At 44.2% G+C, this 27,281-nt stretch overlaps 1 protein-coding gene across 1 annotated transcript in view; it reads left to right on the top strand.

The window, feature by feature from the left end:
• ST8SIA1 (ST8 alpha-N-acetyl-neuraminide alpha-2,8-sialyltransferase 1) overlaps positions 1–25,424 on the top strand; it is a 157,866-nt gene extending 132,442 nt beyond the window's left edge. The window contains exon 5 of the mRNA XM_054989028.1: positions 24,935–25,424. Within this exon, the coding sequence (XP_054845003.1) occupies positions 24,935–25,424 (490 nt within the window). The remainder of the gene's footprint in view (positions 1–24,934) is intronic.
• The last annotated feature ends 1,857 nt before the right edge of the window (positions 25,425–27,281 follow it).

Here is a 27,281-nt window from a genome sequence, read left to right as displayed (position 1 = left end):
GGTGGGCAGGCGGGCATTGCCTCCTCCTCTGTGACTGATCCCGGATAGGTGAAGGCAGCAGATATTGCCACCTGCTCCACTCCTGATCCCAGCTGGGTGAAAGAGGGGCAGGAATTGCCACCTGCTCTGCTACTGATCTTAGACAGGTGAAGGGGGGGAGCTCCTGCTCCACAACTGATTCCAACTGGGTGAAGGGGTGGGCATTGCCACCTGCTCCGCTCCTGATCTTGGGTGGGTGAAGGAAGGGCAGGCATTGCCTCCTGCTCCACGCCTAACCCTGGCTGGGTGGAGAGGGATGGGCATTGCTGCCTGCTCCATGCCTGCTCCCGGCTGCATGAAGAGGGGGTGGACATTGCCACCTGCTCCATGCCTGATCCCGGTCGGGTGAAGGGGGTTGGGCACTATCTCCTGCTCTGTGCCTGATTCTGTTCAGGTGAAAGGGGCAGGCATTGCCATCTGCTCTGCACCTGAGTCCAGTGGGTTGAAGGAGGAGCAGGCAATGCCACCTGCTCTGCTCATGATCCAGGCTGGGTGAAGGGGGACGGGCATTGCCCCCTGCTCCACACCTGATCCCAGCTGGGTGAAATTGGAGGCGTGGGCATGGCCACCTGCTCCGCTCCTGATGCCAGCTGGATGAAGGTGGGGGGTGGGCATTGCCACCTGCTCCACGCCTGATCCCAGCCTGGGCTTCCCACCATGACATGCTCTCTTCCAGGCTTCCCTCTACCGCACTGCCCTTGGGTGGTGCACCAGAGTAGGAAGTAAGTTGTCTAGAACACGGTTCGCCTTTTATATAGTAGGATGGCACAGAACTGATTCCTGGTACATCACTAAAGTAGATTAATAGTTAAGAATGTTCAACAATTGTGTCTGATTCTTTTCAAATAGGGTTTTGTTTCTCTACCTGAAAGGACGAAGGATACCCTTAAAAATCACCCATGCACACAAGCTTGGAAAAATTAAGCATAGTTGTTTGACATGAGCAAGTGTGACACACACACCCCACTCTGCATATATACATTTTTATATACCTAAAACTTAAATCTGTAAAAAAAAAAAAAAAAGGAGAAAGAATGCCTCCCCATGATAACAAAGTTGTCATTCGACCATTACTTGCCATAGAATTTCAGTGTGTTCATTCATTGTTCTCATGTATTGGTGACTATAACCCTTTTCAGATGTGACTATTGCACGAGCTATTCATGTTCCTCCTGAACCATTCAGTTATCATGTGTGAACAGGGATAATACAAGTATTTACCATGCCTGTACAACTTCAGTGCACATAAAGGCAAATCCCGAATAATTCAGTAGTCCGTTTTTTTGTGCACCAGATGACTGTATGCAGTTGTCTTGAAGGGCAGTAGTCAAGTCACGTTTATTATTACAGTCTGCGACCAGCACATATAAAACCATTTGCAAATCAGTTTAAAAACAGTTGAGACTGGATACAGGAGAAGGACGATGAATAAATATAAGAGTAGAAAAATAAGACCATCATAAATTAGTTGTTTAAAAGGTTAAAATAAATTCAGTCTGCCTTACGTGATTTACGTTGCTTGTAGACCTGGGCACAGAATCCTGCTACTTGACGTGTTGTCTGGTGATTCCGATCATACAAAAGATAATCAAGTTTGATTTTATTTGAACTTCCAAGGAATCTTTCTACTAATGGACTGATGGTTTCCACTCTAATTTTACTGTGACTTGGGCAGTTAAAGAAGATGTGCTCCATTGAGTCAATTTCTCTTAGGGGACAAGAGCAAAGCCTAAGAGAGTAAGGGACTGCTTTAAACTTTCCTTCCAGAATGGCAGAGGGTAGAGTCGAACTTCTAGCTACAGTAAATGCCCTTCTGGAGTTACTGGATTCAAGAAAGTAAAAATAGGCTGCAGGAGCGGCAATATATTTAGTAGTATCTGCAGAAATAAAACCTGAAGGGCAGTATATAAAGCGAATGTTTTAATGTTATTATGCACATAGTAAATATGCATCCATAGGGCGGATCTATGCGTGGTTGGTAGGCTCTGGGTATGTGTAGTGGTAATGTCTGGAAAGGGCTTATGTATCCAAGGTTCTAATCCTGGTAGCTCGCCGATCAAAGAGACGCGATGCGTGCCTTCTCTCTCGTGAGAGAGACCCACCTGTGTGGAACGTGGGTATCTTTTTGTGCATCCAGCATTTCACAAAGGGTAATTAAAACGAGAAAGCAGCCCTGCTGGAGTAGCAGTTCCCCAAAGTGCCGGGATGCAAGGAAGACACAGCTGTCTGCGGCATGATGAGCAAGAGGAAATAGCAGTGAGAACAATAGACCTCATAAAGAACAGAAGTACTGACAGGATGCAGATTGTGGAAGGAAATCAAAGTGCAGCCCCCATAAAAAGTAAGGCAGAAAATGTCTAAAAAGCCCAGATGCATGATAAATTTTCAAAGGAAACAAAACGGGACAAAGAAGAATGGCCGTTTTCACACTGCTCGCCTTCCCTCGCAACGACCCGGAACATTGCGCAAAAAACGCGGAAGATCGTGTTTTCTCGCGCGAGATTTGCACGATGTCGTGCAAATATCACACGAGAAAACGCGATCTTCTGTGTTTTTTGCGCGATGTTCCGGGTCGTTGCGAGGGAAGGCGAGCAGTGTGAAAACGGCCAATATGTCCCATCTGTTACCTGTGGGATTAGAAACTGCTCACTTCCACCTAACAGCCTGACTCCAAATGCCTCTGCCGTCAGAGGTTAGATGGGTGGTGACCCCCAAGGCCCGCTTCTGAGGCCGTGCTGCAGTTGTGGGACACGTATATGGCTCCACCTTGATTGTCTTTTAGGCACCAGTTTAAAGTCGTTGTAGTTTCTCAAGCTTGTAACTTCGGGTTTGTTTTTGCAGCTGTTAAAATACGGTCTACATCTGTTATTGCTACCAGTTGGTTTTATTTCTTTAAATCTGTTTGATTTGCTGGCTGCCTGGGAAATATATTAACTCGGCATATACTAAGCCGAATATTATTTAAACTCAGTTCACGCCCAGATCCAGTGTGCTGTAGTGGTTGATGTTGAGTTAGGATCTGGGAGATGCAAGTTTGAACCCTTAACTCTGCTGTGCAAGTTTGTTGGATGACCTTAGGCTGGCCACGCAGTCTCAGCCTAACCTACCTCACAGGGTTGTTGTGAGGATAAAATGAGGAGCAGATAAAGTGAGGAGAGGTCCTCTCTGCAGAGAAAGGGAGGAGATAAATGAAGTAAAAAAAACCTCTGTGTGGTATAGCAGCCTTTGCAGGTGGACCATTGGCCTAAATTATAGTTTAACAAACTGTACATCATGCCAAACTATACTTACCTCATGGTTTGCAAACCCAGCTCACAGCATAATTTCTAATTGATGTCTAAGGGCAAACTAGAATTTCATGATTCAGATATCAAATCACAATGCAACGTCTTTTCAGGCAGATAGCTGCAGTAGAACAGCAGGATTTGAGTCCAGTGGCACCTTAGAAACCAACAAGATTTTTGGGGTATAAGCTTTTGAGACTCAAAGCTTTCTTCTTCAGATACTTTGAGCTTTGACTTGCAAAAGCTTATACCCTGAAAATCTTGTTGGTCTCTAAGGTGCCACTGGACTCCAATCCTGCAATTAAGCATCTTTAACCAATATTTGAGTTAATCCTCTGTCTTAGAGCATTGATCAGTCTTGCTTAGCACTAGCTTTGAGTGGCTTTTTCGGGTTTCAAGCAGAGATCTTTCCCAGCCTTATTACTTGAGATCTCTTTAACTGGAGCTGCAGTGGTCGGATCGGGAACTGTCTGCATAGCTCTGCTACTGAGCTATGACTCTCTTCTTTTAAAATGATATATACTTTTATATATGCACCCACAAAGACCTTCCAGGGGCATCTCATTTTCCATTATACCCACTCCTCCACTATTTCTACTTTCTGTTCCATGGCAGTCTCCATATCATCTCCCCTTTTCCTGCTCCCTTCTCTTCCTTCCACCCACCTGCCAGCCTACCTTTATCTGCACTCCTATCTTCTGCTTTCCCCCCTTTTCTCCCCCTTGGCAGCCTCTCCCCAGGAAAATCTGGCCATCACCAGAGCCAGGCCCAGTTGCATGGTATCTGCTGCTGGGCCAGACTGAGTCTCCAGTGGTCCTTGAGGTTTGTCTCCAACAAGTTCTTCACCATCAGAGTACATAACAGGGGAGGGGGACAGGACCCTTTTCAGGGATGTTTTGGCATTCAGGTAGTTTGCTTCATAAAACCCAAGGCTTGGAAGCTTGGAAAGCAATATTGTTGTAGTTGCTTAGCAACCTTCAAAATGGCTGTAGAAAGCTCAGTGGGTATTCTTTTCTTAAAGCTATAGGCATTATTTCTGTTATTTTTGGGAGTTTTAATCCCCCAATTTTAAAAAAAGATTTCTACAAACTTGAGACTTCCTTCAGTTTTGTAGAGAAATTTCTCCTATCTGTCCCTAGCTACTTTTTATGGATCTATCGATCTATACTCTTATAGCCCAATCTGGAATTAGATATATATTACTTCAGACACTGTTTTTCTAAATAATGGGCTTTTGCAGTGCTGTGTTTTGTCCTATTGGTGTACTTGGAAAAATAAATGTATTTCCTACCAAACAATAATGTTGCTCTGAGATTCTGCAAAGCTGATCTGGGTTTTTCTACTGCAAAGAGCAGTGAGTGGGTTGAATACCCTAGAGTGTGTTTCTGTGCCTAACAAAGCCAAGAAATAGAAACGAGTTAGAAAAATGAAGAGGTGGTTCTTAGAAAAGGGTGCCTCCTGTTAGACAAAATAAGTGGCAACCAAGCCCACATACTGAGTTGCTCTCATTTTCTGTAGTAAATAATGCCATGATAATAGCCTTAGATGGAGCAAGGAAGAGCACCAGAAGTGGAGAGGTGGGTGGGTAAACATATTAAGTACTGTTTTGGTTTACTGGAGTAATCAAATTGGGTTACAATGAGAGAAAGAAACCATTTTTCTTGATGGAATACATGGGAGATATAGGATAGAGAGGGTAGTACAATATTTCTTCATGTGTCTTCAAGATGGAAATCACCTGCCATCCAGAAGCCCCGTGGGCAATGGCATTACATTGGGAAGGAGGAGTCGGTGGAAATGGTTAGTTTAGTCTGGATCCAACCCACTGTGTGCCATGAACTCACGTCCCATGTCCTGTTTATTAGGGAGGCACCGGAGGAGACGTGAGATTATTCAAGTAACCACGATCACCAAAACATACCCTTTGAGCCTAATCTACAGTGACTTCCTTTGTTAGCCCACAGGCAGTAACCGGAAAGATACTGGATTCTTCTGAAATTTAGTGGGTTTTCTGCATAGGGTTTTTCATTGATTCTGCCCACATATGGCTTCAGATTAGCCACTGATTTCTGCATACATTTGGGGGGGGGGGGCTTTTGTTTTCACTTCATTTTTTTTTCACCTATTCTTTTCTAGTTCTTTTGAGGCCACTTTTACCCCCATCTTTCTGGTAGTTGATTTTGAGTCAATTTTTTCCTTGTATATAATGTTTCTTTTGTTTTTGTTTGTTCTGCTCATTCCCACCCACCTCTAACCAACATTTTGGTGACTGGACGTTCATCATCATTGAACCACTCCTCTCCCCACCTTGCCTTCCTTCCCCCCTCCTGGTTTTGTTGTTGATCTTTTTAAAAAATCATCAATTTTATATCAATATATCAACCTACCATTGTAATAACAGGTGCAGAAAGTTGTCTGTTCTCAGTCTCTAGCTCCATCCATTGAGAAGATAAGCCTTTTTCCTTATATCTCTGCAAGGGAAAGGGCTAGATACTTAGGTGTTTTTTTTTCCAAATGAAAGATAGGAATTCAGAGAAACTGTTGCACTTTGAGATGGACAGGCTGAATACTGTGTTTCTCAGCAATAAACAGCCAATGAGAGCTAACAGAATGCTGGGGCTGGTGGCAGTTGAGACCCATTAGAACAGTTAGAGAGAGGAAGAAGAATTTGGGGCCTTCTGACACCTGTTGTATTGTAACCATCCACTGTTAAGAGACTGTGGGGTGATGAATTCACAGCTTAAGAACAATCTATCCAAGTGTTTGAATCACTCATTCCTAAAAGTTTTTTCCTCCCCTGTTTTGATCTAGGCTGGCTGGAAGTTGTTGGCTTAGGGAAATGACACACGAATAACTCTAATTCAATCTGGTCACTGTCAAGATGTCTGACGAACTAAATGGTGGCAGAGTATAAGGGAAATGCATATTGAGTTCCCTTACTCCAACAACCTGGATATTCAGCTGGAAGAGGACTAGTGCATTTAGGAATCTGGCTGCCTATCTGATGTACTCCATGAGAAGAGGAGAGAGGGAACCCAGTGTGGGTTTGGGTCAGGGCTGTCTGCCTAATGATTTGGGACTAGACAGGTGGTGAACTGTGACTAAATTGTGCCCTGAACTACCTACATAACCCAGAACCTGAGGAGGGAGGTTTAAAGTGGGTGGCAGTGGGACAGGCGGTCCCACAGCTATTATTACAATGGTAGGACAATATAGTTATATGGAATTGATGGGTTTTTAAACAAAAAAAATTGCAAAAGTCCTGATGGCCAGAAAAAACAGTGCAGTTTGAAAAGCACATAGATGTAGCTGCTCTGGGCTTCACCTCCCCCCCCCCAGAGATTGGTTTGCCCCGCTGGTGCCTCCCTGTGTCAGCCTGGGTGGAGATCTCTGGTTTGGACCACGGGAGGGGAAGGGGCTCAATTATGGGTGGCAGAGCAGCTCCCCTTTTAGGCTTCCCCAAGCAAAGACTGGCAGTGTGTTCATTTTCTATCTTTTTTTAAAAAATCAGCCCTTATATTGATATAGCAATAGAAGCATTGGAAAAAGTAAAAAGGTGTGACATCACCAATGGTTCTGCTGATGAGGTCAGCACCCTTGCTTGAAAATCCTGATTATATAAGGCATATGAGGAAAAAAATAAACTGACTTCACAACTGTAAAACTGCAAAAGGAGGGCAGATGTGCAGAAGTACTGTATCCAAACTGATTTCAATGCTTTTGGATTGACTACTAAGAAAATCAGGAACAAGTTGAGCATGCGGAAAAGCAGTAGCACCTCTTTTCTTGACCTGCTTCTTATGTTCCTAGGTGGCATGAGAGCCACTTCCTGTCCACAACAATGTAAACTGGAAGTTTATTGTGAAGTTTCTAGGTGGTTTACACAGCCATGCTGATGTGCTAGGTTGGAAATCCTTCCTTCCAAATGATAAACCAGTATCATAATCTTATGATATACCAAAACATGAACGTTCAAGTTTGTTCCAAACTGAGCGGACTTCATCCCCCACTTCTGTGATTTTCATAACAACAACAATAATAATAACAGTGTGATTATACCGCTCTTCTAGACAGATCAGTGTTCCACTCTGAGCGGTGAATGCAGTATTATTATTATCCCCACAATACAGCTGGGGATCTGGGGCTGAGAGGAAGGGCTTACCCAAGGCCCCTGCTGAGCTCATGGCAGTAGTGGGATTCCAACCAGCAGAGTGCTGATTTGCAACCCAACCACTTAACCACTATGCTGTGACTGTCTATGAAATTTTCTTATAAAATCTTTTATAAAATCTCTTATACAATTCTCCAAAATGATTTCTTTCCAACAAGTATCTGAGGAAGTGAGCTCTGACTCAAAAAAGCTCATGATGGAATAAATGTCATTAGTTTTTAAGATGCTCTGTTAGATTTTGCTACAAAAGACTAACATGACCAGCCCCCTGATCTCTAAGTATCGGCATACAAGAATGTTTGAAATTCCCTTTTCTGGACACATGTCCAGGAAATCGTGCTTCAGCTTGGAAGCGAAGGAATGGAGTGACTGGAAATAATGGAATTTAGAAAGAAAACAGACTGAAACCAGCAATGCATCAAAAGCCAGTTTGGTGTAGTGGTTAAGAGCACGGGACTCTAATCTGGAGAGCTGGGTTTGATTCCCCACTCCTCCACTTGAAGCCAGCTGGGTGACCTTGGACTAGTCACGGCTCTCTGGAGCTCTCTCAACCCCACCCACCTCACAGGGTGTTTTGTTGTGGGGATAATAATGACATACTTTGTAAACGGCTCTGAGTGGGCGTTAAATTGTCCTGAAGGGCGGTATATAAATCGAATGTTGTTGTTGTTATTATTAAAAGCCTTTCTTTCCCTGCTAAACTTTGGCCACTGAACATTTATTGCCGCAGTTAAGTAGAGAGGTTTTTTTGTGGGTCAACTTTTTAAAGAAAAGAACTGCTGAGAGCTCAAGAACAAATTGCATTTTAGCTCAGGCACACTGGACACCTGCATTGCCTATCCTTAATATATGCAAAGATTAGACTGCAGAGAAGGGTCTCTTAAGGCCAGAAACACTGGGAAGATTTTTTTTAAAAAGTGACAAGAACAAAGCATAAGAAAATTTGGCACCAGTTTAGTGCTTTAATACATTCCTGATTGACTTGAATTTGGAATTGTCTGGGACAGTACGATGCTATTGCCAGTATGTGCTAGTGAATCCAGATGTCAGTATGACATCACTGAAGAGATGGCCATCCAACCGTGGGGATGGAAGAGGAACCAGATGGCTAAAGTTGAGTGGATGAATGCCATTCCCAAAACCTTCCCAAGATTCCCTCCCCTGCTAGAAAGTTTCTGGCCGTACCCAGAAGCAGAAATACAAGAAACATGAAGGGCAACAGAAGTTCAGCTACAACCATATTGACAGTGCCTTTCCCGTAACGCCTTTCCTAAGAGGAGGAGGCATTGCTGGAGGTGAGCCCTTTCCAAAGTAAAAGGGCGGCTTCCCAATTGCAATGCGTAATCTTCCCCCCCACTCTTGGCTTTCTGAACATCGATGCTGCCAAATCTTACTAATCTGTAGTGCAGAACTGAGCTCTGCCATGTTTACTGAACTGATGTGCTTGTGCTAGAGATGCTGACAGCAACCTGACACGCCTAGCCAGAGGGGTTCTGTATGAGCAGGGCTCATTTCAAGGGGGGACGCAGTTCCGGCAGTTCCCCAAAGAGGTCACATATCAATGACCCTGCCCACCTGACTTGGCCATTTTGGGCCCGTTTCAGCCTGGATTGGGGCCAAAACGGCCCGGATCGGGCCTCTGACGGGTGGTGGGTCACTCTCCCACTCAGCAGCGGTCCAATCCTGACTGTTTTGGGCCCCTTTTCAGCCATTTTCAGCCCCTTTTTACCATTTTGGGACCAATTTCGGCCCTCAGTGGCCAGGATTGGGTCCAAAACAGCCATGATAGCTGATGTCAGGGGTGTGTGGCATATGCAAATCCGTTATGCTAATGACACACTTCCGGTGATGGCAAGGGGCGTGACACATGTTAATGGGTTATGCTAATGAGTTATCCTAATGAGTTCCTCCAGCTCTTTTTCTAGGAAATGACCCCTGTCTATGAGAAACTAGTCCAGAGGATGCAAGCTTATCTGGTTTCTAAATGAATATGCACAAGATTGGGCTGAAGTCAGAAGGGGAAGGAGGAAACAGGAAGTGGTTCAGGCACTCATCATCTGCCTCCTCTCTTAGGGATTGGTAAGAAAAGAGCTTGGATGACTCACAATTCAATACCAAGGGAGCTAGAGGTAGCTCACAGCCTGTATCTGCTCTGGCGACATGCTGGCCTCTGGTGATGATGTCATAACGCTAGAACCACTCTGGTATTTGGGCAAAAAATCAGCACTGCACATGGCAATGTGATGATGTCACTTCTGGGTATAAAGGAAGTGATATCATCACATTGCTGGTGATGTCACAATATCACCTGGAAAAGGGGATGCTTCTAGCCAATAAGATGCCTTGTTTCTTGACCAGCTGAATGGCAAAGGGGGCCACTGGCCATTGGACAGACTCTGAAAGTTGCTTGCATGTATGCAGGCCATTTTTGTTGTGGGTGTAGTTGTTGTTATTTTGCTGTCAAATTGCAGCTAGCGAATGGTAACTTCATAGGTTTTTCAAGGCAAGAGATATTCAGAAGTGGTTTGCCATTGCCTGCCTCTGTGTAGCAACCCTGGACTTCTTTGGTGGTCTCCCATCCAAGTATTAACCAGGGCAGATCCTGCTTAGCCTAAACTAACCAGGTCAGAGCTGGGGGATTGTTATAGAAATGAGACTAGACACAATGTCATAGGAAAGGGATATAAAAAGAAATGTTGTTTTCTTTGCTACAAACCAGGTTGCAAAATTAATTGATTGCAAGTTGCTGTAATCATGACGTGCCTCCAGCTGCGATCCTCCTGGCCCTGCCTGAACAGACGGTGGCATCATATCTCCTGAGAAGGACACCAGGGCTGGCATCAGGGGGGAGCGAGTTGTATGATGAATGCCAAGCTGTACTGCTGAATGAGGTCACATACCCTGAAGTCAAGACTCTTGACCGATGCATACGTGTACGCAATTTAGTATCGGGCAAAAAAGTGAATCTTGTGGCTGGAACATGAGAAGGGCCTCTGCGGAAAGCAGTTGTGAGCAAGATCCTGATACACGCAAGGACATCAGGAGGATCAGACCAAAGGCCTATCTAGTTTAGGATCCTGTTTTCCAAAGGGGTCAACCAGGTGCCCCAGAAAATAAACCATTGAGACGAACGCCCTCCCACTTTTGTCCCTCGTGGCCAAAGTACACAATACATGCGAGGAGAGTCAGGTCAGGACTTCCCAGACTCGACTTGCAGTCACACGTATGACGAAGGAAGTCCCCTTTCAAAACAGTGCATTGCTTGACGAGGGCTCAGAGGTGCTGTGCAGGGGAAGGTGGAGCATCAGATTTCCCTTCTGCACCATTTTCACAAGTCAAAATGGCAACCAAGGGGTCCTCTCCTTGCCCTTCTTCTCCCAGATGCCCCTTGTCTCTCTGTACAGTTATCCTGAGATGCATCAATATAACACTTCGGAAGGTGAGTTCCCAGATCATACTTTTGTCTGTAAGTCAGATCAGATAACCTCCAATCCAACTGGGGTCACATATATCATTTAGTGGCCTTCAAAAACCGGTATTCAGAGGTTCCATTGAACTATCATTGGTAAGAGCCATCAACAGACCTCAGCATCCTCCATCAGTCTCTGCTGGATTGGACGGAGCCTTAGACTAATCCTGTATCGTTATGTTTGAAGGGTCTAAATGATTTCACAGAATCACAGAGTTGGAAGGGGCCATACCAACCATCTAGTCCAACCCCCTGCCCAGTGCAGGATCAGCCTAAAGCATCGCTGACATATATTCATCCAGCCTCTTCTTGAAAACTGCCAGTGAGGGGGAGCTCGCCACCTCCCCAGGCAGCTGATTCCACCTTTAAACTACTCTGACCATGAAAAAGTTCTTCCTAATATCCAGCCGATACCTTTGTGCATGTAATTTAAGCCCATTGTTTTGGGTCCTACCCTCTGCTGCCAACTGGAACAGCTCCCCACCCTCCTCCAAATGACAGCCTTTCAAATACTTAAAGAGAGCAATCATGTCCCCCCTCAATCTCCTTTTCTCCAAACTAAACATTCCCAAGGCCCTCAGCCTTTCCTCGTAGGGCTCAGTCTCCAGACCCCTGATCATCCTCGTTGCTCTCCTCTGCACCCTCTCAATTTTGTCCACATCCTTTTTGAAGTGAGGCCTCCAGAACTGCACACAATACTCCAGGTGCGGCCTGACCAAGGCAGCATAGAGAGGGGCTATGACCTCCTGCGATTTTGATGCAATGGCCCTTTTGATACAACCCAAGACTGAGTTTTGGGTTTCGAGATACAATATCTTCACTTAAAGATCCTGCAGGATGTAGTGGTTAGAGGGTTGGACTAGGATCTGAGAGACCAAGGTTTGAATCCCCTCACTGTCGTAGAAGTTTGATGAGTGACTTGGGTTAGTCACTCTTTTTCAACCTAACCTACCTCACAGGGTCGTTGTGATGATAAAATGGAGGAGGGGAGAATGTTGTAAGTAGGGTTGCCAGCTCCAGGTAGGAAAATACCTGGAGATTTTGGAGGGGTGGGTAGAGCTTGGAGAGAGCAGGGTTTGGGGAGGGGCTGGAGCTCAGCAGGTTATAATCCCATCAAGTCCACTGTCCAAAGCAGCCATTATCTCCAGGGGAACTGATCTCGGTCACCTGGAGATCAGTTGTTATTCTGGTAGAGCTCCAGCCACCACCTGGAGGTTGGCAACCTTAGTTGTAAGCCACTTTGGATCCCCATTGGAGAGAACTGAGGGATGTAACAATAGCTAAATAAATACAAGTACTAATTTTAAATGTATGTGTGTGTGTCCACGTAAATGTGCTAGAGAAATACGTATCATTCATTCTGAATGTCTTTGTTAATTCACTTCTGTTAGCCTTTTAGTACTCCATTTCCCATATTTATAGAGATTTATTCTTAGTCATACCCTCCAAGCCAGCTGTGTTTCTAAATCTGATTCATTGGGGGGGGGGCAATTTGCAGCAATATTTGCCCCAATATTGTAGCTCATCTCAGCTACTTCCTCGAAAATTCTTCTCCTGTGCGAATGATAGCAGCCCAAGCTCTTTCTGTTCGTGCAGCCCTCAAAGTTACTATTTCAGCACTCTAAATTGTTCAGGGCAGCTTGAGGTATTGCAGGAGAACAAGAACAGCTGGAAACAGACTCAAAGCAAACTATAGTTCCTTCACTGAATTAAAAATGAATAGTGGAAAGCCATCCAGATTTTTAGTGAAAGCAAAGATGGGTTACCTCTGGCCCATAGACTTCACCCCACGTTCAGTGTGGAAGAAAAAGGAAGTGAGATAATTTCATTTCAGAGTAGGTCATACTCGGTTTATCCCTGGATCCATTCATCATCTCTTCTCTATCACATTTATTTATCCCATCTTTCCTTCAAGGAGCTCAGAGTCGCATGTACAATAACCTTCTGAGGTAATAAATAATCATAATCATATAGGAGCCCCATGGCGCAGAGTAGTAAGTGCCACTACTGCAGCCTAAGCTCTGCTCACGACCTGAGTTTGATCCTGGTGAAAGTTGGGTTCAGGTAGCCGGCTAAGGTTGACTCAGCCTTCCATCCTTCCGAGGTCGGTAAAATGAGTACCCAGTTTCCTGGGGGTAAAGTGTAGATGACTGGGGAAGGCAATGGCAAACCACCCCGTAAAAAGTCTGCCAAGAAAACGTAGCGCGACGTCCCTCCATGGGTCAGTAATGACTCGGTGCTTGCACAGGGGACTACCTTTACCTTTAATCATAATCATAATCATAACATTTGATTTCTATACCGCCCTTCAGGACAACTTAACACCCACTCAGAGTAGTTTACAAAGTGTGTTATTATTATCCCTGCAACAATCACCCTGTGAAGTGGGTGGGCTGAGAGAGTTCAGAGAGAGCTGTGACTAGCCCAAGGTCACCCAGCTGGCTTCAAGCGGAGGAACGGGGAATCAAACCTGGTTCTCCAGATTAAGAGTCCTGCTGCTTTTAACCACTACGCCAAACTGGCTCCAGACTGGCTCAGTAACACAGACTGAGAGAGAATGATTGGTTTAAAGTCACCCAGTGGATTTCATGGCTGACAGGGGATTTGAACCCGGGCATCACTGATTCTAAACTGACTCAATATGTTATAAGGCAGGTCCATGTGGTTCCTGTCTAGTTCTGCATTTAATAAATTATTCATCTATATTCTGAAGAGGTGATGTGGAGATCTCGTGCTCACTTTTGGACCCTCATCAGAAAGCTGGAAAAAGTGGTAAAATCCTTGGCTTAACCAATAATTTCACGTGCTTTCTGATAGGTTACCTCTAGGCAGGGCTTTTTTTGTAGGAAAAGAGGTGGTGGAACTCAGTGGTGGAACTCAAGACCGCACAATGATGTCACTTTGGGTCAGCTGGAACAAGGGGGGGGTTAAAGTTTAAATTGCTCTTGGTGAAAATGGTCACATGGCCGATGGCCCCGCCCTTCCACGGCGCTCAGCGGTGCGGAGGGCAATCTAAACTCCCCTCTGTCTGGAGATCAGGGGGTGGGGCCACCGGCCATGTGACCATTTTTAAGAGGTGCCGGAATTCCGTTCCACTGCATTCCCGCTGAAAAAAAGCCCTGCCTCTAGGTAAAAATGGTCATTCCTATATACCCATGGCTGCTACTGGCCACCAACCATGCCATAGTTCCTCTGGTCTCTGCCAAAGCATTGGCTGTCATACTTATTAATGCTATTGAATATAGTGTACACATACAATGTACAAAACAGCTTCCATAATTTTAACTAACAGACGCCACCTCCCATATATGTTTATCATTGTTTACTGCAACAGGTGGATTTTGTTTTGCAATTTTTTTTATTATACTTCACATTGAATTAAGACAATAAATAATACCACACTTTCCAGAATAGTAAAACAAGATAATCTCGGCTGAATAATAGCAGTAAGTCCTGAGGACCATGTTGAACATATATTTCAGTGTAATGAAAGCCAGCCGCAATTATCCACGAAACCCCTTAACATTTCTCTTTTCTCTACCCTCCCTGAATTGAATCAAGTTAATCAAATTAAACACGTACAATGTGGGCTGTATCTCTTTCATCCGATCTTGGATTGCTGGATCCTCTGGTGATTTCCTATCTGAGTTCAAGCTCTATTGTCCCTGTAACCATTAAGGTACTAATTGAATTCTTGATCATCTTTATCTGTGTGATCTTTTATATAACAGAACAAGAAAATCAGTGAAATAAGAGGCAAAATTATTCCTGAGAGGATGCAACTTTCCTCCGATAATCTTTCATTTGTTCACATCCCTACCATGTGGGATAATGAACTGTATTCACTATTCTGCCATCTATATTTCCAGCTGGAACTACATTTAATCATGTTCGTTTTGCCTAATTCCCCAGGCATCAAAGCTGAATGATATAGAACTATAGAAATGGCTACAGTGGATGAATAGAGATAGAGATTCCTTTAGTAAATATATCTTCCCACATTCCTTCTGTTATTACAGTGATCAAATCTCTTTCCCTTAATTGCTTCATCCTCAACATATAAATCTTTGCTCTTGGCTATAGTTTTGGGCTATCAGAAGTTTTTCTAATTAGTGTAACACTTATTTACTCCAAAGAAATATTTAAGTGAAAGTGATTTATTTGGAAATGTTGACAAAAACCTGTATCTTTCTAATCTACGAAGACATCGGCTGATTCCGCACACATTGGATAATGCACTTTCAATGCACTTTATCAATCGTTTGAGGTGGATTTTTTGTTCTGCGAACGAAAAAATCCGTTCCAAGTGATCTATAAAGAGGATTGGAAGTGCATTATCCAATGTGTGCAGAATCAGCCATCATTCAAACTTAATGAGAAACCATGGTTTATTCTAACAAGAGTTGCAGGGCAGCCCTAATGAGAGTTATACATGTCCAAGCCCATTCACTTCAGCGGACTGGGAGTCTCTCTACACAAAACACTCTTACACGGGAGACTCAAGTGTAGGGAGACACAATGTTACCTGGGATGCATAGGTTAAAAATACAGAGCCAAAGGCTCTGTCAATTTCACCTCTCTGCATCAGGGTAGTTTTAAAAGACAGAGCCTGCAGAGATTGCTCCTCAGAAGGTTTGTTAATTTCATCTTCGCCTCCCTGAAGGCTCTGTCAATTTCACCCCCTCTTCGGGGAGGCAAAGATAAAATGAACAAACCCTCTTGAGGAAGGATCTCTGCCAGCTCTGTGTAGAGAGGAGAAATTGACAGAACCTTTGGCTCTGTCTTTTTAAACTATGCTTCCTGGCTAACATTGCATCTCCCCGTGCTTGCACATCCCTGTGTAAGATGTCTCATGTAGACAGAATATTAGAAGGAGGTAACTGGCTTTAGGATTGCAGTTAGTTTGTGAAACTGGCCTTTGGCTTGCAGGCATCTCAAATGAAGGTTTCATTACCTTTGCTCTTTCTCCTTCCTCCTTTGCAGAGATCCAGCTGGTACCCTGGCCTGCAGTCTGGCAAGGGGTGGAACACATGAAGCTGCCTTATAGTGAATCAGACCCTTGGTCTGTCAAGGACCATTGTCTACTCAGACTGGCAGCAGCTCTCCAGGGTCTCAGGCAGAGGTCTTTCACATCACCTCCTGCCTGGTCCTTTTAACTGGTTCCTCAGTGGAATGGGCTTCCTTGGGAGGTGGTGGGCTCTCCTTCCTTGGAAATATTTAAAAAGAGGCTAGATGGACAGTGAAAGCAAGGATGATTCTCTGACTCTATATGAAAGTATGCCGATTGGGAGAGGGAGAGCATGAAGGGATGCACTGGTGCTAGGCTCTTGTGGCCCTTTCTGATATGCCCGGGGTAACTCCAATTGCCACTTTGGTATCAGGAAGGAATTTTTCCTCCAGGCCAGATTGCCCGGGGATCCTTGAGGGGTTTTTTGCCATCCTCTGGGCATTCAGCAGGGGTCATTAGGGTAGGGGGAGGAGGAGGTAGCTTTGAATTTCCTCCATTGTACAAGGGGTTGGACTAGATGATCCTTAGGGTCACTTCCAGCTCTATGTTTCTATGCTTCTCTGGCTCTATTGGGGAGGCAGAAACCCTTGATGGTCCCAGGAGCAGCTGCAGCCATACTTCCTGCTGACAAGCATTCACAAATGGGTGTTGTATCTGTAACCAGCCAGCACAAAGCACTAGGCCTCTACACTGGAGTGGACCCATGGCGACCCAACATGTAGTTATCTTTTTGGCCGTGTAGACCCTCCCGGGTAAATTCATGCTTCGGACACTGAGTTCTGAACCCTAACCATGGTTAATGGAATGGCCTGTTACTCAGATGGTCACACTAACCAATAGTTAATTCAAGCAAATCACGGTTTCATATGATGTTCTTCGGTCCACCCTACTTAGTATTGTCTTCTGTAACTGGTAGTAGCCCTCTGCGTTTTCTGATAGGGAAAGGTCTTTTCCAACACCTGAGATGTTTTTGTTATCTATTTCCTTTAACTGAAGATGCCACGGACTGAAGCTGGGAGCTTTTTACCTGGCAAATCAGTGTTATCTCATCAAGCTACATCTCCTTTCATGGTCTGTCAATCAACCCCTACTGAGAATATCCATTATTCTAGTGAAAACCAATTTGTTTCCCAATGAATTATTAGATCAAACATCCCTTACATCAAGCCATTTGTTATAAAAAGATTTGAAGGTGAAATCTCAGAACTGTTTATTTTATATCTCATCTATTTTATCTGTTGCTGTAGTGATTTTTTTTTAAAATCAAAGTAGACTGCTTATCTTCTAAAGCCCTAGGTTGCAACTGGAAATCTAATTGCAAGACTTTTCTTCTATCTTTTCTTCTTGTTCTTTTGCTTTCTGCTTTCTCATTTATTCTAGTATTTTTTATTCCTCTGTAATAATTAAACTAATTTCTTCTGCACTTAAAACTGTCTAGGATTGTGCCATTTCAGTTGCTTCTTATCAGCCTTCTTTTCATCTTTTTAGGTCATATAAACTGTAATCTTTTCCTAGGAATAAACCCCATTGAATGGGACTGACTTACAAGTAGAATTAATTGCTTAGGATTTCTGTAACAGTGACTAAATAGTGACCTGCCCATCTGCATAAGCTCTTATTTAAGATAATTACAAGGCTCCATATGTGCAGTCAATTCACATCCAATTAATAATTCTCATTGACAGGAAACAACCCTATACCTTATAACTATTTCATCAAAATCAGTTTCCCATAAATATTTCCTTAATACAATAGGCAAACTATGAATTCATTCAGTAATCAAATTATCAGTCCAATCTCTTAATTCATCAATATGCCAATTTTGCATTTGGTTTATTGGCTTATTAAACTAATTAATCAACTAATGCAAGACCTCCATTTTTAAAATAATTTGACATTCTTCAGCTTGATGGAAGCAACGTAATCAGTTAATCCATTTCATTGATCAGTTTAATAATTCATTTGTTAACTATTTTGTCAACTTCAGCTTCAACAACTTGTTCATTTCTTTACTTGATCAGCCTATATTTAAATTTCAGTTTTTAACATATTAATCCATTAATGTAGATACTTATTCAAGCACAATGTGGAATACCATTCCTGATTGTTTCAGATATCAAGATTTCCAAAACAGATTTTTGCCTATCCAAGTACCTTCCACTATTAAAAGGAGAACATGAAAAGAACTTCACCATTGTCTTAGTGTTGCTTGGCAACCAGTGGGAGGACTGTGTGCAATGCCATTTGCAGCATCATATCAGGCCCAGTAAAAAAAAAAAAGGGAAGTGACAGAGGTAGTTCTAGGAATCACTAGAAACTCTGTGCTTTTACCATAGAGTTTGTGGTGATTCCTAGAGCCACTCTATGTTACTTCCGGTTTTTATTGCAAGTGTTGAGATGCTTGCACATGAGGCCGAAGGGTTTTTAAAAATTATTTTCCTGCCACTGCTATGAGAATTCCTCAACCAGAGGAAGGGGATCCCTACATCTTTCCCTTAAGTTCTTTGTCAGTACCCCTTCTACAGCATATGGTCCAAGTGCAACCAGATACTTAGAGATTGCTCTTTGGTGATCTTCTTGGCAGTGGCTTCTGGATTTAAAGCACTGGGTCTTAGTAGTAGACTTTGAGAACTGCTAGCCTCCCCTCCTCCAAGTTCCTGTAGCTGGAGCATCACCAATTTAACTGCATCTGGCTTACGGAAGGGCAGAACTATGGCCCAGGTAACCACAAGTTCCATCCCTCCATGATCTCCTTGCCTTCACCCTGTAGCTGCTGTTCTAATCAAGCTGATCACTATTATTCAGAGCCAAACATTAAATAGCATTCAAATCACACAAGCCTCAAATATTCAGGAGAAGTGCCATCGTGTGTTCATTGGCTGCAGTGCAAATCCTGAAAATAAATGCAAACTACCTGTGCTGCTTAATGATTTGTTGCCGAAACACATACAAACCCTATACAAATTGTCTTGATATTCTTTTAGCCATGGATGAGGAGACATTTTAGTCTATTGCCTATTTCAAATGGGTAGATAGGTTCTGAATTGGCTCACGATTTGCAAGTAAGTATGTTTATTTTCATCCAAGATTGATAAACAGAGGTGGAAAATTCACCATTTTACTCACTTATTGTCTACAACAGTGTGGGGCCAGGACTAGGGTTTTATTTTACCATCATATGGACCATATTCTCACTTGAATTCCAAATGAATGGCTTTATCCATGATCTCTTGGCTGTCTATGCTTATGCTCATCTCTTGACTTGGGCCTGGTGCCCACTGAAAAGTTGCAGATTTTTTTTTCTAGGAGGCTTGCAAATGGCACCGTTTCTGTAGACCGTTCCTTTCTGTGCGGCGTTATTGACCTTTTGGCGCCACAAACTACTTTGGTTGCATCTGTTTCGGTTCCTGTGCCAGACTGGCAAATTATTTGAAGACACAGGGAGTGGATTCCATGCAAATCCTGTGGGCATTCTCCGAAGCCAAAGCCCGTCACACGAGGAGCTAATATAAAGTGCAAAGCTAGGAGGGGAAAAAGAACTGTGGGTAGTCCGTGTTTCCAATTTCTGCAAAGCTTGCGGAGAACAAGAACTGTTTACAAGGAGATCAAGATTAATACTATTGCTAAATCAACCGATTTTGTATGTAAACAGAACCTTCCTGCCTGCCCTCTGAACTGGATTAAGAAACTTCCCTTGTGGGTCGCAAGAAGATGTACTGTTCCTGGGGCTCACACCGGACACAAGGTGGAGTTTCATTATTCTTCGCTCTGGTCCCTCTCTCTGTTAACACCACCCAGTCTTAGCTGAAAAATGACTGGAGGGAAAAGAGTTCAGTAGCCTCTCCTCTAACCACCTTTGTTCACTCAGACGCAGCCAGGCAGGCTGCTTTAAATTAGAGGGGGTAACGCCAATCACTGGGTACCATGTGAAATTTGAACTAAATATAACCACGCCACGTCTTTCTAGGTTTCCCTTGTAAACCTCGCAATCCAGTTAAGGAGACAACGTGGACAGAAATAAGATTGGGCATCTCTAGCTGCGTCAGTGAGAGGACACTTAGAAATAGGTTCTTTACCTGACCTCCTGATATTCAAAAGTCCCATCAGGGAGCTGGGACTGTGGGCATGAAACCACAGTATGGTTATAGCTGGAAAACGGGTTCATTTGAAATGTGGTGCTGGGGCAGAGTTTTGCAGATACAATGAATGGCCAAAAAGACAAGTAAGCAGGTTCTAGATCAAATTAAGCCTGAATTCTCCCTAGGAGCAAAAATGACAAGATTCAGGCTATCATACTTTGATCACATCATGAGAAGACAAGATTCTCCGGAAAAGTCAATAATGCTAGGAAAAGTGGAAGGCAGCAGGAAAAGAGGAAGACCAAAAACGAGATGGCTTGACTAAATGAAAGAAGCTGAATCATCCAGTTTGCAGGATCTGAGCAAAGACATTTAGAAGGTCTTTTCTTCATAGGGTTGTCATAGATTGGAGGCGATTTCATGGCATATAACACACATTCATGCCACTGATACCTGTTTAGGGGGACGGAGGGGAAAGTAGGCTGCTCAGGCATCCCCTTTGATGGGCATTTCTTGGTGCTGCCAGTATGAGGGGTTTGAGATGCAGCAGTCCACTGCAGCACTTGTCTACAGGGCTTTTTCTCTGGGAAAAGAGATGGTGGATCTCTCTATTATCAGGGCCGGCTCCAGCGTTGACGGCACCTGAGGCAGCTTAATGGCTGCGTGATGATGTCACTGCATGTGACATCATCATGCAGGGCTGGTGCGCACGCGGGAAGCCTTCCAGCCCTCCTTTTCAGTTGCTCCGTGGGCCAGGCACAGCCGGCTGCACCTGGCCCGCAGAGCGACTGAACGGGATGCTGCCCGCTCAGCTGCCCCACGCTGCTAGCACATGCTCCTTGCCGCCGCTGCCGGCAGCTCTGTGGCGTGCTTCTGCCCCCGGGCCAGGGCCCCTCTGGCGCCTAGCACCCTGAGGCGGCTGCCAGGCCGGCCTCAATGGGCGGGCCGGCCCTGTCTATTGTCACATGTGCACGCCACTGGAAACACACAATGACATCACAGGAGGGCAGTTTTCTCTTCCTTTCTTCTCTGTCCCGGTCTGCCTCTCAGCCAGCCAGGTGGTGGCAGTGCCTCAGGAAGGAAATAAAGAAAGGGAAGAAGAAAAGACACGGAAAGAGAAAGGGAAGGAGGGAAAGAAAGAAGGGAGCAAAGAAAGAAGGAAAGAAAGAAAGGGAGGGAGGTGAAGTCCGGGGAAGAGGCTGGGGAAGCAGGCGGCCTGGGAGAAGCTCCACCCAGTTAAATGGCCCAGGGGTATTTGGGCGCCGGAGGCGGGGCCACCAGTCACATGATCTTTTTTCAGAGGTGCCGGATTTCAGATCCTAGGAGATCCTGCTGAAAAAAAGCCCTGCTTCTCTATAACTAAAGAGGGGACCAGATGTCGGCAACCTCTCCAAATGTAGGAATTGTCCTCATCGGCAGCATATGGAAACCTGGATTCCCCATATTAGACAGGTGGTTATGAATGCAGGCTTGACTTATAGAATGTGGACGTTCCAGCTAGCTACTGTGAAACTGTGCCTTAGAGTGGGGGGTAAGTATACTCGCTTCTTTAAACTTGCAGTATGAAATAGCTTTATTTGTTGTGTGGACCTCCTCCCTCCCGAGGGTCTGTGTCTTTTTGTACCCAAGTTCCTTTGGCCTTCAGAAGTCCATGAAATCCATCCAGCTTGATATTAAGACAGGGTCTCTCTTTAAAGGCAGGGATCCCCAGCCCTCCCTGCTTCCCCTTATGACCGACCATGTTTGTTTCTCTTTTTAAAATTAGCATTGCCAACCCAAGGCTGGCAACCAGCAGGAGACTAACCCAGATGTGTGGGAGGCTTGCTGATGACATAATGACTTTGCTTGGTGACATAATGACATCACCAGCAACAAGCTGACATCACTTCCCATGCTCCTGGAAGTGATGTCACTGCATCACTGGGGAGGCTCTAGCATTTGGACAAAACTCTATTTTTGACCGAATACTAGAGCAACTCCAGTAACACACTGACATCACTTCCAGGTGCATGGTGAATGATGTCAGCACATCAAGACACTGATAATCATGCTCCCATTTCTCAGTCGTTTTTCTCCCTCTGCCCAGCTGAGCAGTGGTGGGAAGCATCGCCATCAGTGGACACCTGGCAGCCCTATTTAAAATACCTGTGAATTACTGTGGGTGGGGAAATGAGCTCCTAAAAGGTTTGACACTGGTAGTACCTGGTAGGACATTCTGTATTCTGGCTGTTTCTCAAAGGGGTTGTCGTTGCAAACATACAGTCACGGTTTGGATACCCAGCGATCAGCGTGCGATAAGACAAATCCACATCGGAGGCTGACAGTCGGCTGAAAGGCAGGATATAAAGCTTTTAAATAAATGAATCAATGAGATATTGAGACATCTTGGCTGAACATAAAGTTCATTGTTTGGTATTCAATCCCCTTGCCGATTAATTACATGTAAGATTAACTTACTTAATGGAGAAGGGAGGCTGGACTACAGCGCCGAGTTCTTTCTTTATTGAGAGCCAACAAGAGAAACAGTGTGGGCAGTAAATATATAAAATGGCCTCCGACATCCTAGATAAAGAACCATTAAAACTGTATAAAACTGTTAACACTTTAAAACAGTTATCTCTGTTGTAAGGGAGGCAGCAGTGCTATTCCTGCCGTAGAGCAGGAATGTGGCAGCTCAAAGTATTTTGCTTCTTTAAGCAGGTCCGGGACACTGCCTTGACATGCCTGGGATCTGGGCAAGCTGAGTGGGTCCCAAAGTCCACCCTCCAAAGCAGCCATTTTCTCCAGGGAAACTGATCTCTGTAGTCGAGAGATCGGCTGTAGTTCTGGGAGATCTGCAGTCCCCACCTGGAGGTTGGTAACTGTAGCTGTGAAAGGGGAAGGCAGTGGAAAGTGTCATGGAGGAATATGATGTTGTACAGCTTGGCTTTGAGGTGGAAGGATGGGACCCTGAGTCGCTGGTTCAACAGAGCCAGGCTAAATACAGGCTGTAGCTTAGCACATCCCTACTGTGCATTGTTGGACTTACTTCTGAGCAAGTATATGTAGGATCAGCTTATACCATGTGTGTTTATCTGTGGAGACGAGGTGGTGGAATGCAACAGGTTTGCTGCATGCTCATTCTGTGCTTTGCATTTGAAAAATACATTGCCCTCTAAAGGTCAGAGAGTCCAGAGCCTAAAGTTATCTAGGTGTACTACCAGCACAGAAACCCAAACCCCGGAAAAATGTCTCAAGTAGGTGTAATGATTTTAAGTGTGTGTGTGTGTTTCTTTAAATGATTGGTGTGATACAGGTGAAGAGTAGGGGTGAAAGATTGGGGTGAGTGAGTGAGATGATTGGTTGATGACTGAAAGTGTGGGTGGAGTTGAGGTGTGACTGGAATAAAATCCGATTGGACAGTAGCAGTGCTCTAGGGGCGGAGTAAACTGCAGTTCTTAGTTACTGAGCAGAGGGGAAAAGAGGCATTCCAGTTTAGACAGGCAAGCTGTGTGCAGCCTGAGAGGCTGATGTATTTCTGAGAGAAAGGCAACCTGTGTGGAAACCTGAACTCTGTGTGTCTGAGAGAAAACATTCATTCTACCTAAAGCAGGCAAAGTGTGTCTGCCTGAGAAAGAAAGTCTATGTATATTTTTTTTAAATTACATTTTATTCAACGTTTTCAGTATTTTTTTTAAACAACCAGGGCTCATTTCGAGGGGGAATGCACAGGAACACAGTTCTGGCAGTTCCCCAAAGAGGTCACGTCAGGTGGCCCCGCCCACCTGACTCTCGGCCATTTTGGGCCTGTTTCAGCCTGGATTGGGGCCGAAATGGCCCAGATCGGGCATCTGATGGGTGGTGGATCACTTTCCCACGGCCCGATCCTGACCATTTTGAGCCCCTTTTGGGCTATTTTCAGCCCTTTTTGCCATTTTGGGCCCAATTTTGGCCCTGAATGGCCAGGATTGGGTCCAAAACAGCCAGGATGGGTGATGTCAGGGGGTGCGGCATATGCAAATCAGTTATGCTAATGACACACTTCCAGCGATGTCAAGGGGCGTAGCACATGCTGATGAGTTATGCTAATAAGTTCCTCCAGCTCTTTTTCTACAAAATCACCCCTGAAAACAACATTAACAACATAGAATATTACATACAACAATCAGAAAAGTACACCTCCTGTTACATGGTTCAGTATTCATTATTCAGTTGAGTGGCTGTTGTGTGACAAAGATATATAGGAAAAGCTCTGTTAAACAAAATTTTTCCAGGTTTGGTTACTGCTTAGTGATGATCATATTAATGTGCCAACCGGTATCATAATTATGCTAGGGAATAGTAGAGGTAATGTTTCCTGCTCGCATTTGTCATATTTTCATCTTTTGTTTAAAAGATCTTGCGTTATGTATATTTGAGTGAGAGATTGATCTATCTGAATCAGGCAAACTGTGTGCGCGCCTGAGAACGTTATATATATATATATATATATATATATATATATATATATATATATCTGTGTCTATGTAAGGAAACTTTAAGAACCAATAACTATCTTTGAAACCATCAAGCTTAAGTAATAGTGTGAAACCGATACGCTTCTTGTAAAAATAAAAGATTATTTTGTTGTTTTGTTCATCCCAGAGTATATGTTTTTCCTATATATCCAATTCCTGTCCTCAGGCCCACATAGTCCCACAAAGGAGCCTGATGCTTGGGCATGTTATTAAAGGGGAAATTTAAATTAACTATTTTGGAATATAATTCCTGGTGGTAGCAATCTACCTAGAGGGTGTAAGAAGAAGAAGGTTACAGGCAAAATCTAAGGACAGAAAGGGGGTTGTGACAGTAGATGTCAAGTTAGGCAACATATTTTCTGATCTTTTTTTCCTTTTTTTTAATCAGGTTTCAGAACCTTCTGTGGTCTCGAAAGGCCTTTGTGGACAGCGTTAAAGTCTACAACCAGAGCTACATCTATATGCCAGCCTTCTCCATGAAAGGGGGGACTGAGCCATCACTCCGGGTTTATTACACCCTAGCAGATATTGGTGCCAAGCAGACCGTGATCTTCGCTAACCCCAACTTTCTGCGTGATACTGGAAAGTTTTGGAAAAGCAAAGGAATCCATGCTAAGCGACTGTCAACTGGCCTCTTCTTAGTCAGTGCAGCCCTGGGCTTGTGTGAAGAAGTAACGATTTATGGGTTTTGGCCTTTTTCAATGGACCTGCATGGGAAATTTATCAGCCATCATTACTATGACAACGTCTTGCCGGATTCGGGATTCCACGCTATGCCGGAGGAGTTCTTACAGCTTTGGTTTCTTCACAAAAATGGAGTGTTGCGAATGCAGCTGGAACGTTGCGAGGATGACCCTTTATCTCATTCTGCTGCTTGAAAATCTTGGGGAAGGTCTGAAGAAAATGCTTGCTTCACATTCTAGGGGAAAAAATTATTGCCTGAACAAGAGTGGGGGGGGGGAAACCTTGAATGGATTGCATGGACCATTCTGATAATTGCGCCATTGACAACTTGAACATGAATCAAGGAAGCAGCGTTGTTCCAAGCATATTCTGTGAGCTTCTTGGTGTTCAGCAAAACGGTGGGATTTGAGGAGGCATTGCCAAGGTTGGAATCCCAAGGGCATTAAAGGAGTCGAAGAAGGAGTGAAATATGAAAAGGGCTTTTAATGACAATGCTGAATACTTCATTTTGCTCAGATTTAGGACTTGATACCTGTCCAGTTGGGTATACGTTTCTTTTGTTTGTTTGTTTCTAAAGCTGGATTCTGGAAGGTGCCTGGTGTCACCCTTTTTGCTTTCCCTCAACGAGTGTTACAAGTGGTCAAATGGTGCCAATTGTCTCTCTTTTTTTAGAGAACAGAGAACCGCTTTCAATAGCGGTATTTCACAGCAGGACCCTCGTAGCACTTAAAACAGGAAAATGTTTTTTTTTAAGAAATGTGAATGTTTTTTAGCAAAAAAATATTTTATTTTTTAAGAAGTATAGCCCGATTTTTCCACATGCTGTCGAATGCAGTTGCTGTTTGGTAGTTGAGTTTGTTCTTGATCAGAAAATCAACCCTGTTTGCTCCTGCGATGCAGATTTGGGTGGAGGTCTAAGCTGGTTTTGTGATGATAATATGTCACTAAATCAGAATCTGCCTATGTGGTAGGCCCTGGGCAGTGGCCTCGATTTTTGTCCTAACTAACATGAACGAGCTTTGTTGTGTCAGAACATGCCTGCAGTGTTTGCAGTACAGATCACATCTACATTCCTTCTCATTCCATGGCTCGTCAAGAAGGGCCAGCTGTGCACTTGAAATAAGAACTGATGTTCAGCCTTTGGGAAGGGGCCTTGTGTTTTATATTGAAAAGGCCCTAAGTTTACCAGCTGGTTCTCATAGAGGAAGGATCCCAGGTAGAAGCACTGAGAAAGACTTCTGCCTGAAACCTTGGGGAGCTACTTCCAGCAAGAGTAGACAATAGACGGACCAATCATCTGATTCAATACGACAGCTTCATATGTTCAATATGTCAGCCAACGATGGGGGTGGGGATCCCCTGCCCTGAGCTGTCATTGCTTGGAGCAGTGGCAGGAGGAGGGAATTTTAAAAAGAGTATCATCACAAGCATGACGATGTCACTTCAAGTGACGGTGGGTGGCTTTAGGAATCTCCAGAAACTCTATGGTAAATCATAGAGTTTCCGGTGATTCCTAGAGCTATCCATCATCACTTACAGGTTTCCCCATGAAGTGACATCATCACGCTCACGATGATGCCTCCACCATGTCCCCACCTCCAAACCTCCTGCCAGTTGCCAGGCTCAGCCTACTTCAGGCAGTTCAGTGAGCCTCTAGTAAATTAGCAGGGTTAGAAAAGCAACCTCTGCTTGAGACCCTGGAGAGCTGTAGTAACAGAGACAACTTCATTTGTGGTTAATGTCTCTTTAGAATTAACTTTTTTCTAACCCAGGTCAATGCTGCCTGATCTTGAACATATTTTGTAGTTAATTCTACTCTTACTGATCTCAGTTCTTTAGCAACCAGCAACAGATCAGTTTTTTAAACCAGCTACAATGGACAGTGTGGTGCGTGTACTGAGCCCAAGATGACTGTCTTCCTGATCCCCTCAACAATTCTAGTCAAAATGGGTGGCAAAGGCTCTTGCACAACTACCATTCATTTCAGTGGAGCTTGCACAGGAGAATTTCTTAAATGGGTCATGCTAACGCCTCTCTTTTGACCCCCTAGC

The sequence above is a fragment of the Eublepharis macularius genome, chromosome 9 (genome assembly GCF_028583425.1).
Source record: "Eublepharis macularius isolate TG4126 chromosome 9, MPM_Emac_v1.0, whole genome shotgun sequence".
Classification (NCBI taxonomy): Eukaryota; Metazoa; Chordata; class Lepidosauria; order Squamata; family Eublepharidae; genus Eublepharis; species Eublepharis macularius.
Note: the sequence above shows the minus strand (reverse complement) of the source record. Positions and strands in the feature narration are given on the sequence as shown.